This window comes from Hippoglossus stenolepis, chromosome 13 (assembly GCF_022539355.2).
Source record: "Hippoglossus stenolepis isolate QCI-W04-F060 chromosome 13, HSTE1.2, whole genome shotgun sequence".
NCBI lineage: Eukaryota > Metazoa > Chordata > Actinopteri > Pleuronectiformes > Pleuronectidae > Hippoglossus > Hippoglossus stenolepis.
In genome coordinates, this window is record NC_061495.1 from 24452859 (window position 1) to 24465843 (window position 12985).

At 41.9% G+C, this 12985-nt stretch overlaps 1 protein-coding gene across 3 annotated transcripts in view; it reads left to right on the forward strand.

Moving 5' to 3' along the window:
* slc37a1 (solute carrier family 37 member 1) overlaps nucleotides 1-12985 on the forward strand; it is a 103040-nt gene that overhangs the window by 61723 nt on the left and 28332 nt on the right. For all 3 annotated transcript variants that reach the window (XM_035174189.2, XM_047342533.1, XM_035174187.2), the window contains 3 exons: nucleotides 521-656; nucleotides 4477-4553; nucleotides 12631-12797. In XM_035174189.2, coding sequence (XP_035030080.1) covers nucleotides 521-656; nucleotides 4477-4553; nucleotides 12631-12797 — 380 coding nt within the window. The remainder of the gene's footprint in view (nucleotides 1-520; nucleotides 657-4476; nucleotides 4554-12630; nucleotides 12798-12985) is intronic.

Below are 12985 nucleotides of genomic sequence, written 5' to 3' on the forward strand. Positions count from 1 at the left end.
CAGTGCATCTATTGGAAGCACTTTTTTCTATGCGTTCAGCATCTTGCCCAATGATACTTTGGCATGCAAATGGGGAAGACTGGGATTGAGCCGCTGACCTTCTGGTTGGACAACAGACAACCTGCGAGATCATCAGCCCCTCATATGTTCCTGCTGCAATTGCAGAGGATCAAGTGAATCCTCTACAGCCCTCCTCAGCTTTTTCTTGATAATCTTTTCAAAACTATCAAGAACCAGTGAGTTCAGAGCCACAGTTGTAAAATCAAATGTCCTGGGAGGCCTCAGTTGATTTTTTTTTTGTGTGCAATAAGGTGATACAAACAGGTCAGGGCAAATACAGTGGGTTACTATAATACAAAGGAACTTTTTTTAAATCTTAATTATTTATTTAATTAAGGCAAATGTAGGCAAAACCCCTACTTAGGGTCTGGGGGTTGCTCTCCAGGGGACTTGGTTGATAATGAATAGCAAATAACTAAGAGTAAGCTGTTTTTAATATAACCACTGTGTGCCCATGCAGTGGCATCATCGGAGAGCGTTTGCCCATTCGACTTTACCTGACTGTGGGAATGCTGGCCAGTGGCCTGTTCACCTGCCTGTTTGGACTGGGTTATGTATACAACATCCACAGCCTGGGCTTCTATGTTTCTATCCAGGTAAGATTAGTAAATCATGAGTTGATCAGGAAACACCTGTTTTACTAAAAAAGTTGAAGCAGAGACCATAAGCCAACTTAGAGCACTACTCAGCCATTGTGTGTGTGTGTGTGTGTGTGTGTGTGTGTGTGTGGGTGGTGTTGCATCGTGTGAAAGAGAGCTGCCCCAATGCATGCTGAGATGAAGAGGGTGTTTTCACAAATAGTTATTTTTAAATTAACCAAACTATATTTATACCTTAAACGTGAAACCATTAAATGGTGTGCCTTTGGGCATTCAATAAATCTGGCTATCAGTAAAATATTTAATATTTATATTAAAAATATAAATAACTTTAATTGACACTAAAGCTACCTCAGGGCACCACCCTTCAAAGGAAAAGCCATTTTATTAAGTCTCATGAAAGTACTAAGTACAAAATTGGAAACTCTGATTAATAATTAAATTAATAATTATAACCAAAATTACCACTTCAGTAGTTAGCAAAGTTGAAGGATATGGAGTTCTTGACAGTGTAGAGGTTGGCAAAATTCACACTTATGCACATTTGTTAAAGAAAAACATTTATTAGGAAAATAATAAAAGTATACATGTGAGCGTGAGTGAGTGAATGAGTTTCAAAATGGGAATGGTTGAGAATGGTTACACCATGTGGTTGAGGTCACATGTATGTCTTAAGTTTGGGGAGATGTGTGTGTGAGGTGTTGGTGCCAGGTTGGAGAAAGTAGTTAGTTGCATGCAAAGAAAGACTGTGAGGAGCATAACATAACTAACATTCGCTTTCAAATAACCTATTACCAAAATATCACAGCAACACAAATCAAACTTATAAACATCACATGAAATAGAATTAAACGGTCCTTTGCTTAGCCTAGTGTAATTATTAAGCCCAGTTGTGTTACCAATTCATGAAAAGGGGAAAAAGGTCCCTTTTGATGTGCTGTTTGAAATCCAGTGAAGTGATCTTGCTGGTTTGTGGCTCCTGTTTTTGTGGTTCTTCTGGCAAGACATTGTGTCGAAGCAGCTTGTGCTGAAGTTCTGCCTGCTTGGGTAGGTAGAGTTTCTCCCTGGCTGGGTGAGCAGGAGAGGTACCTACTTCTCCTCCAGGAGAAGTGAGTAGAAAGAGATACAAGAGGGGGCAACTGGACTTTTATTTGACTGATGACCTCATGGGTCATGGGGCACACAGTGACCAATCGTGGTTAAAAGTTGTGTCCAGGGGTAGATTAACACCTAGGTGTGAAGTTGAAGCACCCTGGGAGACTGAGTTCTGGAAGCTCTCCTTTGTCTCCACAACAAAGAAGACATGTGGTTGCAGGCTTTGGCTACACATGTACGCCCATCTATTGCTCACAAATACTAGGTCCCAACAGCAGCACTTGGCACAATCCATGCCTCCAGGCAGCGTGCACGAAACAGCTCACCCTGATGCTGCATTCATTGTCGCGGGAGACTTCAACCACTGCAACCTATGGACTGTGCTCCCGAAATACTTCCATCATGTAAACCTTCCCACATGAGATCGGAATACACTGGATCATGTTTACAGCAACATCCGTGATGCATACAAAGCTGCCCCCCGCCCCCACTTTGAACTCTCAGACCACAACTCCCTGTTGCTGTACCCAGCCTACAAAGACTTAAATGAACAAACCCATTGATTAGACAACTTAAACTCTTCAGAAACTGAGACCATCATGCAGGACTGTTTCTCAAAGACAGACTGGGATGTGCCTAAAGCTGCAGCCACACTGGAGGATTTTTCCATCAACATACCGGAGTATGCTGAATATGTCAATAGGTACATTAGCACCTGTGTTGACAACATTGTGCCCACCATACAAGTTTGGAAGTTTCCTAACCAGAGGCCCTGGATGAACAGTCAGGTACGTCACATGCTTCGTGCTCGATCTCTTGCATTTCGATCAGGGAACGAGAGACTACAAAACAGCAAAGTACAGACTGAGGAAAACCATCAAAGAGGCTAAAAAGCAGTACAGGGAGAAACTGGATGGCTTCTACTTTACTGATGATACAGTGTGGATGCGGCTGGGCCTGCAACACATCACAGATTATAAGGGCACAACTACAGAGATCACCAACTCCACCATCACCCTGCCAGAACAGCTCAACCAATTCTACGCCCACTTTGAGACCTCCAGCAGAAACACACAGGGGAGGCACGCACACACCCAGATCACACAACCCCCCCATTGACTGTCTCACCAGCTGATGTACACAAAGCCCTGAGGAGAATTACCCCCCACAAGGCAGCAGGCCCAGATAACATCCCTGGGCAGGCCCTCAAGGCATGTGCTACAGAGCTGGCTGATGTTCTCCCCTTCATCTTCAACCTGTCCCTCTCACAGGCCACTGTCCCCACCTGTTTCATAACCACCACCATCATCCCAGTTCCCAAAAAGAGCACAGTGACTTGTCTGAATGACTACAGGTCAGTTGCACCCACTCCAATCAACACAAAGTGTTTTGAGAGAGTGTTTCTGGCCCACATTCATAGCAGTATACCTGAGACGCTGGACTTCTTGCAGTACACCTATCGCCCTAATAGAAGTACCTCGGACACCATCTCTTCAGCCCTTCACATAGCCCTCTCCCACCTGGAAAACAAAGATGCCTACATCCGGTTCTAATTCTCATCTCTGTTAAGAGTTGAACATGAACAGTATCGATTAAACATAACAATGGCTGCATCGTGGGCATTGCTGGTCTAGCAGTTTTACCAGGTGTCTGATCAACCTTCTCTCGCTTCACTGTGATGCAGATGACATGTTTGTGCTCTCGTTTAAGCAGCAGATGTTTCTGTTCTGCTCGTGCACTTTTAAGAGTTTTTGATTAAAGAGAAACTTTATAAACTTTGTGAAACGCTGTCTGTCAATTCTTAATTATTTGAGAATTCTTTTAAATTCGGCAAACGTTATACATGAAGTTCTTTCTTCTTTGTGTGCATTTGTCCCAGTGTTGTGGCTGAGTAGTGTTGCAGTCGGTCAAGACGCAACACATTTGATGATCATCGTAGACTTCAATCATGCAAATCTCAAACAGGTCAGACGCAAACCTTGTTAAAATAACGATAACAATCACACAGCGACAAAAAGATACATGACCTCATTGCTATGCATCCTGCAATCAGCTGTCTTTTTCACTCCTTCCAAAACAAATGCACATGCTAGCTAGACTAGATTTTTCCAACAGGAGAAGTAGTAATGGAAACACTACTGCTTTTGTCCACAGAGGCCCCAAAATCAACGAAAATGAAAAGGTCCTTGTAGGAGCTTTAATGCATCTTGGGATCATTCAAACCTTTACGAAGAGCTGGCCACTTGTGATCAGGTCTGCCCAGGTCCTTTAAAATACCGAAGTATCTAATTAGCACTTTCAGTGTAATTCCCTACACAATCTCCTACATTTTCTTTTATTGAACAGATTTAGCACTTACTACTTACTTCAAGCTGTTCTGTCTGTGTGTTGTCAAGAAAATCAAATTTTTTTTGTTACCTGCTCTGTCTGCCTGCTGCACCCGGCTGCACCTCTCACCTGAATAATTTGGAAGGCTTGTTGCTGTTGTGAACGCGTCTGTGCAGAGAACCTCCAGCTTCGTTGTGCATGTGTGAAAGGCAAACTACGGGTAAAGTCCGTACCCAATTCTCCGGACTTAACCCGCACGTAATGTCTGAAAATGGCTCTACTGTACTTATGCTTTAGTGTTATCTCTAACTTGTAAGTAACTTTGAATAAAACATTTGCCAAATAAGTAAATTTAATGAAAAATTTATGTTGTCTTCATTTGTCCTGATTTTAGGTGGCTAACGGATTGGTCCAAACCACTGGCTGGCCTAGTGTGGTGACCTGCATTGGCAACTGGTTTGGAAAGGGAAGGTAGGATCTAACTGTATGGAAGTTTTCTAGAAGCTGGTGAAAGGAGAACTCAGGCAGCAGCTGATGTCTTATGCAGAAGATTTTAATGTAGACTTGATGCATAAAGGAGACCAGAAGGTGGAACAATATACAAACGCTAATGCCGGGGATACACCGGAGGCATAAGTGCAGCGAAGTGCCACGAAACGCTTCCTTTCAGCACCCGTGTTAATCAATTGGGCTGTACACACTGGCAACAAGTAATGTGTGAGGATGGTCAAAAATTCCTCAACACAAACTATTCTTATTTTTATTCTTAGTGATACTGCAACCCCATCCTGCTGCTACCACTACTGTAGGTCTCATTAATTTTCCGATGTAAGAAAAGCTTACTTTTCATTTCACTATTAACAAAAAAACACATCTATCATGAGATTATTCTATTTCAAGTAAATTTTGTAAATAATACACATTACACTAAATTTTCTTCCAATTGAATGTTTTACTTGGCTTTTTTGATCCGATCACGACTGAGTGACCACATATATGGTTAAAGTTAGGTTAGTTTAACTAGCTCAATATAGATGATAACCCTGAGATATCAGATTCCCTATAGTATATTTAAGTCAGCAGTGTGGAGACATTTTGGTTAACAGGGTAATTACTTCTCAGAGCAGAGACACAGTAGTTTCATGCAGTGACATTATACGATGTAAATTTACCACGGATTTATCATTAACTACATATATGTTTGATGTGAAGCATTTTATCTTAACTGCACACCTTTCAGCCTATAATTACCTCTTGCACCCCCTGGATTTCACATGGGGGGGGACAGTAACAATGAGTGTTCCCCCTTAATATCATTGTAAATTTAGCTATAGAAGTTTAAGTTTACTTAGTATTGTTGTGCCATAATGCATCAAACGTGATACCATGAAATGGTGTGCCTTTCGGCATTCAATAAATTTGGTTATCAAAATAAAAATATTAAATATTAATATTTTATTATTAATATTAAATAATAACTTTAATTGATTAAAGTTACCTCGGGGCACCACCCTTCAAAGGAAGGGAAAAGATAGCCAATTTATTGATTAAGTCTCATAAAAGTACTAACTACAAATATGGAACTCTGATTAACAATTAAATTAATAACTATAACCAAAATTACCATATAGATAGTTAGCTAAGTTGAAAGATATGGGGTTCTTCACAGTGTAGAGGTTGGCAAAATTCACTTATGCAACATTAATGAAAAAACATTTGTGAAAGAAAAACATTTATTATGAATATAATAAAGTATAAAAACACAAATTACTAACGGTGTACTTACTAAACAAAGATAGGTATGTGAGTATACATGTGTGTGTGTCTGTGTGTCTGTGTGCTTCCAAAATGGCGGCTGGCCAAAGAGATAACACCCTTCCCCACCCTATTGGAATGTTTACGACCTGTAGAGCTAAGTAGGTGGAGAGTTATGCGTGTGTCTGTGTGTGTGCCAAATTAGAGAAAGTTGCTAGATGTATGCAAGGAAGGACTGAAGAGCATAACTAGCATTAACCTTCTCAACAACTTGTTACCACAATATCACAACACAAATCAAACTTATAGACATCACACAGAATCGAATAAACAGTCTTGCTTAGCCTAGTATAATTATTAAGCCCAGTTGTGTTACCCGTCCTTTGGAAAGGGGAAAAAGGAAGTTGCTGTGCAGTTCGAAGTCCTGTGAAGTCTTCTGGCTCGTTGTGGCTTCCGCCTTAGTAGTTCTGTTGAGTTGTGTAGCTCAGTTGCTGGCTGAAGGTTTTCACACCTCTGATGCTCCCTGGGAGACTGAGTTCCTTGCCCTGGTTTTTGATGGCCCCTGGGAGACTGAGTCTTGGAGGAACATGCGGCTTCAGGCTTTGACTGAACATGTAGGCCGAAGTGTGGTTTCACAAAGAACCATGGCCCAACAGTATAATAACATTAATTGAAAGTGTGCTAATTATAGATGCAACTTAAAGAGTTTTTAAGTTTTGAACGACTGAACCTCCCTTTCATTTGCCTCACAGTGTACACAGTACAGGTGTGAACGCACCCAGATCGGATAGCGATCCGATCACACAAGACCACATTCCGAGGTGGTCTGGGCCACATGTATCCACATCTTTTTAGCAGTGTGAACACGATTGTGGTCCTGACCACATTGAAGGACTGCCTACTCATCTGACGTGCTCTGTGTAAGCGGAAATGCACTGGTGTATCGGACCAGGCATCCCTGAAGCCTACAAGACTAACGCATCCCCTCATCTTGGACAATCTGATCATCTGTCCATTTTTCAGACTCCAGTCTACGAACCCTAAGCAGAAACCCTGATTTAACAACAGTGTGTGAGTACTGCTCAAAGCCAAGGCTGCAGCACTCAGATCAGGAAATAGGGAGGTCAGTGCAAACAGCACATTGAGGATAACTTTAATGACAACAACCATCGAAACATGTGGCAAGGGATTTGAACAAGCAGAGCCACAGCAGCTCCCCCTCAATGGACACCTCCTTCCCAGACCAGGCCTAAATGATGAAACCGGTCCGTTGCTCTTACCCTAGTAATCATGAAATGTTTAGACTGGTGCTGTCCCACATCAAGGCCTGCATCCCCCTGAATCTTGACCAACATCAGATCAGACCAGATCATGCCATCTCCCTAGCACTTTACACTGCTCTCACTCACCTGGAGAATCTCATCACCTGCATCAAGATGCTTTTTGTTGACTTTAGTTCAGTATTTAATACCATCAACCCAAATAAACTGGTCAACAAACTGCAGACACTAGGTCTACCTTGCAGATGACACCACCATAGTGGCCCTGATATCCAACAATAGAGAGAGAGAGAGAGATATTTTAATGCCAGATGTGCACGCACTCAGAGCTGTCACTTGTGATCGGATCACAAAAAACATATGTTAACGGTGCTTCTTTCAGAGCGATATGGTCTCAGTGGTTACTGCCCTCTAGTAAGTAGCTCTGCAATGTTGCCTAAAAACAAAAGATGTGTCCGAAAGGTTGTTTAATTCTACCGCTCAATAGAATAAAATGCAGAGGGCTTCCGGTTTGATGAGGTAGTGAGCAGACGTGCGAGTGGGGTCTCCGGTTAAACTTTTCCAAATCTAACAAACTATCAGCACTCTTTTGACCGACTCACCTTTATTTTTGCACTTGTGTATATATACATAAGAGTGCTATAGTGCAATGAGCAACTCAAAGCAGAAACAGTCGGTAACAACAACCCAGGCTTCGAGCATTACGGCGAAGCTAGCCACCATGGCTGCAGCTGTCCCAGTCACCAAGACAGAACTTGAGGCTTTGCTCAGTAAACAGCGTGATTGCTTCAAAGATGACATGGCTATCCTGATACAACAATCAACAGAATCCCGGAAGCTGTCGGTTGACTCACTGGGACAACAAGTGACATCGTTCAACAACCGTCTCACTCAAGCTGACGTTTTGGTGGGTGGAAACTTCGAAAAACTCACTTGATGGTAGCCGTTTTTAAGTCTCTACCGTCACAGACCACGGTACTCCTGGAACAGGTCCAGGCATACTAATTTGAGGATAATTAACATACCTGAGGTAAGCGAGAAGTATCAGGACCCAATAAAGTTTGTGTCCAATTTGCTAATGGCGGTGATGGGTCCCGGTATTCTCAATAACCCTCCAGAGATAGAGCGAGCCCACCGCTCCCTCGGGCCCAGACCAGGCGTGGTGAAACCGAGAGCTTTTATCGTTAAGTTCCTCCATTTCCAGGAGAAAGTGAAAGTCTTAAAATGGGCCAGGCAACACAAACTGTATTATCACGGCTCCAAGTTGAAAGTATACCCGGACATCAGCGCCACTCTGACTAAAAATGAGCCGCATTCAATGCCTTTAACAGCTCTCTTTACCTAAAAGGTATACATTTCTGCCTGCTGCATCCTTCCCATCTCCAGGTTTCGTTCCGAAATGACAGCTACTACTTTGACTGTCTGCAAAAAGCCCAGGACTTCTACGACCAGCACGTCGCTCCCACAGGCTAATGGATGTTGAGCCTGTTAAAGGGACGCCAGCCTCATCTGGACTTATTGCGCTCTAAAGCCAGCTGACATTCATAAATGGACAGTTCTGGAAAAGGTTAACCTGAAAGAAAATGCTCCTTAACGTTTCTCAAAGGTTGTATGCAACCAAACAACCTGGTGTGGAACCAATGTGAGGTATGGACATATTTGACAATCAGCAAAATTCTTTTTCGTCGAAGTTACTACTGTAACACATTTTTGTTTCATTTTCACTTTCTTATTTTATTTGTCTGTTTGGTATGGTCTAGGCATGGTTGTCAGGGGCTACTACTTTTTTTAACAACCCAGATGTTGCTTTGAATGAGTGTTGCTGTCTTGCAAATCCCCTTCAATAAGTTGCACTGTTTATCTTACATTAGAAATATTAACAGATTCGGGAGCCCTACCAGCTCGGGAAAGATAGAAAGGTTCCAGGTTTATGTCATTCGGAAGTGTCACGGTTATGGGGTCCTGCTGCTAGCTCTAGTTCTTAGAACAAGGTTAGGAATGTTTAGATGTGTTTGTGTGCTGTCTGTTCTGAGAGCTTTCTGTTTCTGAATTTGGGTGTTAGGTCCTACAGGCTTGTTTTTTCTATTTATTTGTCCCTTCCCTTTCTTCATCAAGGCACTATATTACCACTCCATATACTCTAAAGTCTGATTATGGCTAACGTAACAAAAAATGGAGGAGAAAGTCTGAGATTTGTCTCTTGGAATGTAAAGGGATCTATGGCCTGGTCAAGGGAGGTAGAATATTTTCTCACTTAAAACATCTTAAAACTGAAAATGCCTTCTTACAAGAGACTCACCTGACCACCAAGGATCATCATAGGTTAAAGGCGTCATGGGTTGGCCAATCCTTTCATTCTAATTTTAGTGGCAAAGCAAGGGGTATAGCTATTTTGAACATAAAAAAATACAGTTTAGCCCAACTAATGTTGTAGCTGACCCCCAAGGCCGTTTTGTAATAGTTTCAGGTTCCCTCAATAATGTCACTGTTGTTCTTGTCAATCTTTATGCACCTAACTGGGATGATGAAGCATTCATTGGAAAAGTAATTTCACTTCTACCTGATTTAAACTCTCACCATTTAATTTTGGGAGGCGACCTTAATTGTGCAATTGTGCACATTGTCTTGTCCAAAACATGATTCACCCACTAAAACATCAAAAGCAATTTCATCATTTACGAACCAAATAGGAAGTATGGAACCATGGCGTAATCCTGATAAAAAGCAGTTTTCTTACCCTCCCGTTCATAAAACCTTTTCAAGAATCGATTACTTTTTTGTTGATAGTTATTTCCTCTCTGCTGTCAAAAGCACTGAATATTCACCTATTGTGATATCTGATCATGCTCCATTGTTACTTGGCATCTCGTTTAAACTCTTACAAAAAACACGCCCTTCCTGGAGGTTGAATTGCACACTGTTAAATGATGATAGATTCTGTGAAACAATTTCTGTGATGATTTCCTTATAACTAATTATTCCGACCTCATATCCCCATCTCTACTTTGGGAGACCTTAAAGGTTGTAGTCCGAGGAGAGATTTTATCTTATTCTGCAAGGCACATCTTATGGAGAGTATAATAGAACTGGACAGCAAGTTATCAGTGTCTCCATCCCCTGAATTAGAGAAAGAACGACAAAATCTTCAGATGAATTACAATTTACTCTCCACACTAGAGACTGCAAAGTTACTCTTACGATCGCGCGGATTTATGAGAATGGTGAGAAGGCAGGACTTCTTTTATCACACCGAATGAAGAACCAATTGGCATCCCAGCACATTAAACAAATAAGGACCCCCTCAGGTGAATTTACAGTAATCCCATCTGTCATTAATGAAACCTTTAAAACATTCTACTCTGAGCTTTACGCCGGGTTCACACAGGACGCGGAAGCGCAGCGCCACGGCGCGCTGCGCCAAGGAAAGCCAGGCGCCTCCTTTCCGCCCCCCTGTTACTCAATTGTGCCGTTCACATAGGCTGCGATGCGCCGCGCAGCGCCAAGGGCGCCTCGCGCCCTGCACCGATGGTTTCGGCGTCGAGTCTATTTTTTCCGCTTGCCGCGATGAGCAAGCGCCAGGAAGCACACTGAAAATGATTTTAAACGATATAAATGACATATTTTATATGACATAAATTATCAAATATGCATTCCCATACTTTGTATTCCCCTTCTGTTGTCCTGGAGTTTTAATTTTCACAATTTTCACAATCACATAATTAAATGTCCCCCTCTGCCCATCCACTACAAGCACACAAGCAGACAGACAGAGAGAGAGGGGGCTATGAAGACCATCATCATTTACCCCCGAACCCCGACATTCAACGGGTACAACAACAAGCGGAGAAAGCAGAATCGCGGGCTGACCGGCGCGGAGAAATGCGCGTCCTGTGTGAACCGCCAGGCGGCTGCGCGCTTGAGAATGGCGCAGCGCGCCGTGGCGCTGCGCTTCCGCGTCCTGTGTGAACCCGGCGTTATACCTCACAATCCCCTGCTGATGATACAGACATAAGGTTTCTTGACAAGCTGGAATTTCAATACATAACTCCTACCCACGTGAGTGAGATTAATCAGCCCCTAAAACTTAATGAAATTGCAGAGTCGATTAAACTAATGCAAAGTGGCAAGGCCCCTGGTCCAGATGGCTATTCAATAGAATTCTATAACAAATTCATTGATAAAATGTTCAGTGACTCTCTGGACCGGGGAGCCCTGCCTCAAACTTTTAATGAGGCTTCAATAACCTTACTATTAAAACCAGGTAAAGAAAATTCTGATTGCAGTTCCTATCGCCTCATCTCTCTTTTAAATGCGGACTATATCACCAGACCAAACTGGATTTATGAAAAACCGGCACTCCTCTAATGTCCGCTGTCTTCTCAATATCCTTCTCTCTCCAGCATCCACTGAGACTTCAGAAGTGGTGGTCTCTTTGGATGTGGGGAAAGCATTTGATCGGGTGGAGTTGGGGGTATCTGTTTGAGGTCCGTAAGAGGAATTTTCAACCGATTTCCAAGCCATTTGCTTTTAGATGGCTATTTATGATACCGAATGCTTGGTTACATTGAAAGAGCCTGTTTTCATATAAAAATATATGATCTTATTTAGATGATAATATTGTTGTAAGTAAGTTGTTACTATATGTAAAATGCCTGCCATGGTGTAATTTCCCATATAATTTTGAAAATACATGAAGTTCATTCATAAAGAACTTCAGTTGTTCTTACTTAAATGAGTTTATTATGACATGGATCTGTTGACAAAGAAGATTCTTGGTCTAACTTACATTCAGATAGTCAAACCAAATAGCTTAGAGTACAGCAGATGCTTCACAGTATTATACCCTCTAGAAGGGAAAAAGATATAAGCCTGCGTCACCTCGGTCCCCCCACAAACTCTCAATGTTTGACACACAGTCACAGACAGGCTGGCATACAGGCATCATAAATCCTACGGAGGATCTCATAACTTCAGGTCAACCACTGATACAAATAGTTGGGTTAAGGCCTAGTGTAAGTCACAACAACTCCTAAAGATCCTTATGATGTACAGGAACCATACAGTAAATGTAAAATTCCTCACAGTCTGTGGAAAGAACCAGGCATCACCTGATGGTTGTAAATCCTCTAACAGAGAGAGAGAGAGAGAGAGAGAGAGAGAGAGACACACATTAGTGAAGGATACAATTAAATCTAATGGATGAATTGCAAAACTGTACTGTAAAGCGCTTTGAGTGTTCATCAAGACAAGAAAAGCGCTATATAAATATAGACCCTTTTCCATTTATAGTCTACTGGACATATAAAGAACATTGGTATAACTATTAAATTTATTACTCTAATAATATAAGTAATATATATTTCTGTCCCCCTCAGGAATTGCGCTCGACAAATTTCTCTGTTTATTGTTCTTCCCAACAATGAGATGAAATATCCACCCCTGGTTGCAGTGTTGGGCAGTATTATCTCTTGCACCCACTGAAAGAGTTAATGAGTGTCCTGTCTTCCTGTCAGGCGTGGACTTATCATGGGCTTGTGGAACTCCCACACCTCAGTGGGCAACATCCTGGGCTCTCTGATTGCTGGCTATTGGGTCTCCTCCAACTGGGGCCTGTCGTTCATTGTACCAGGGATAATTATTGCAACCATGGGTGTTGTCTGCTTCTTCTTTCTCATTGAGCGTGAGTGCTGCCTCCTCATTGTCAAGTTGGCTAAAATATCATGATATATTTTGCTTGATTTATTTATTTTAATTTTATTTATTTATTTTAATTTAATGTGTTAATTTAATGTGTTAATTTTAAAGTGCAAAGTAAATCTCTGTCAAATTAGACTTGCTGAATGAGGCTGAAATATTAGAGGAAATGTA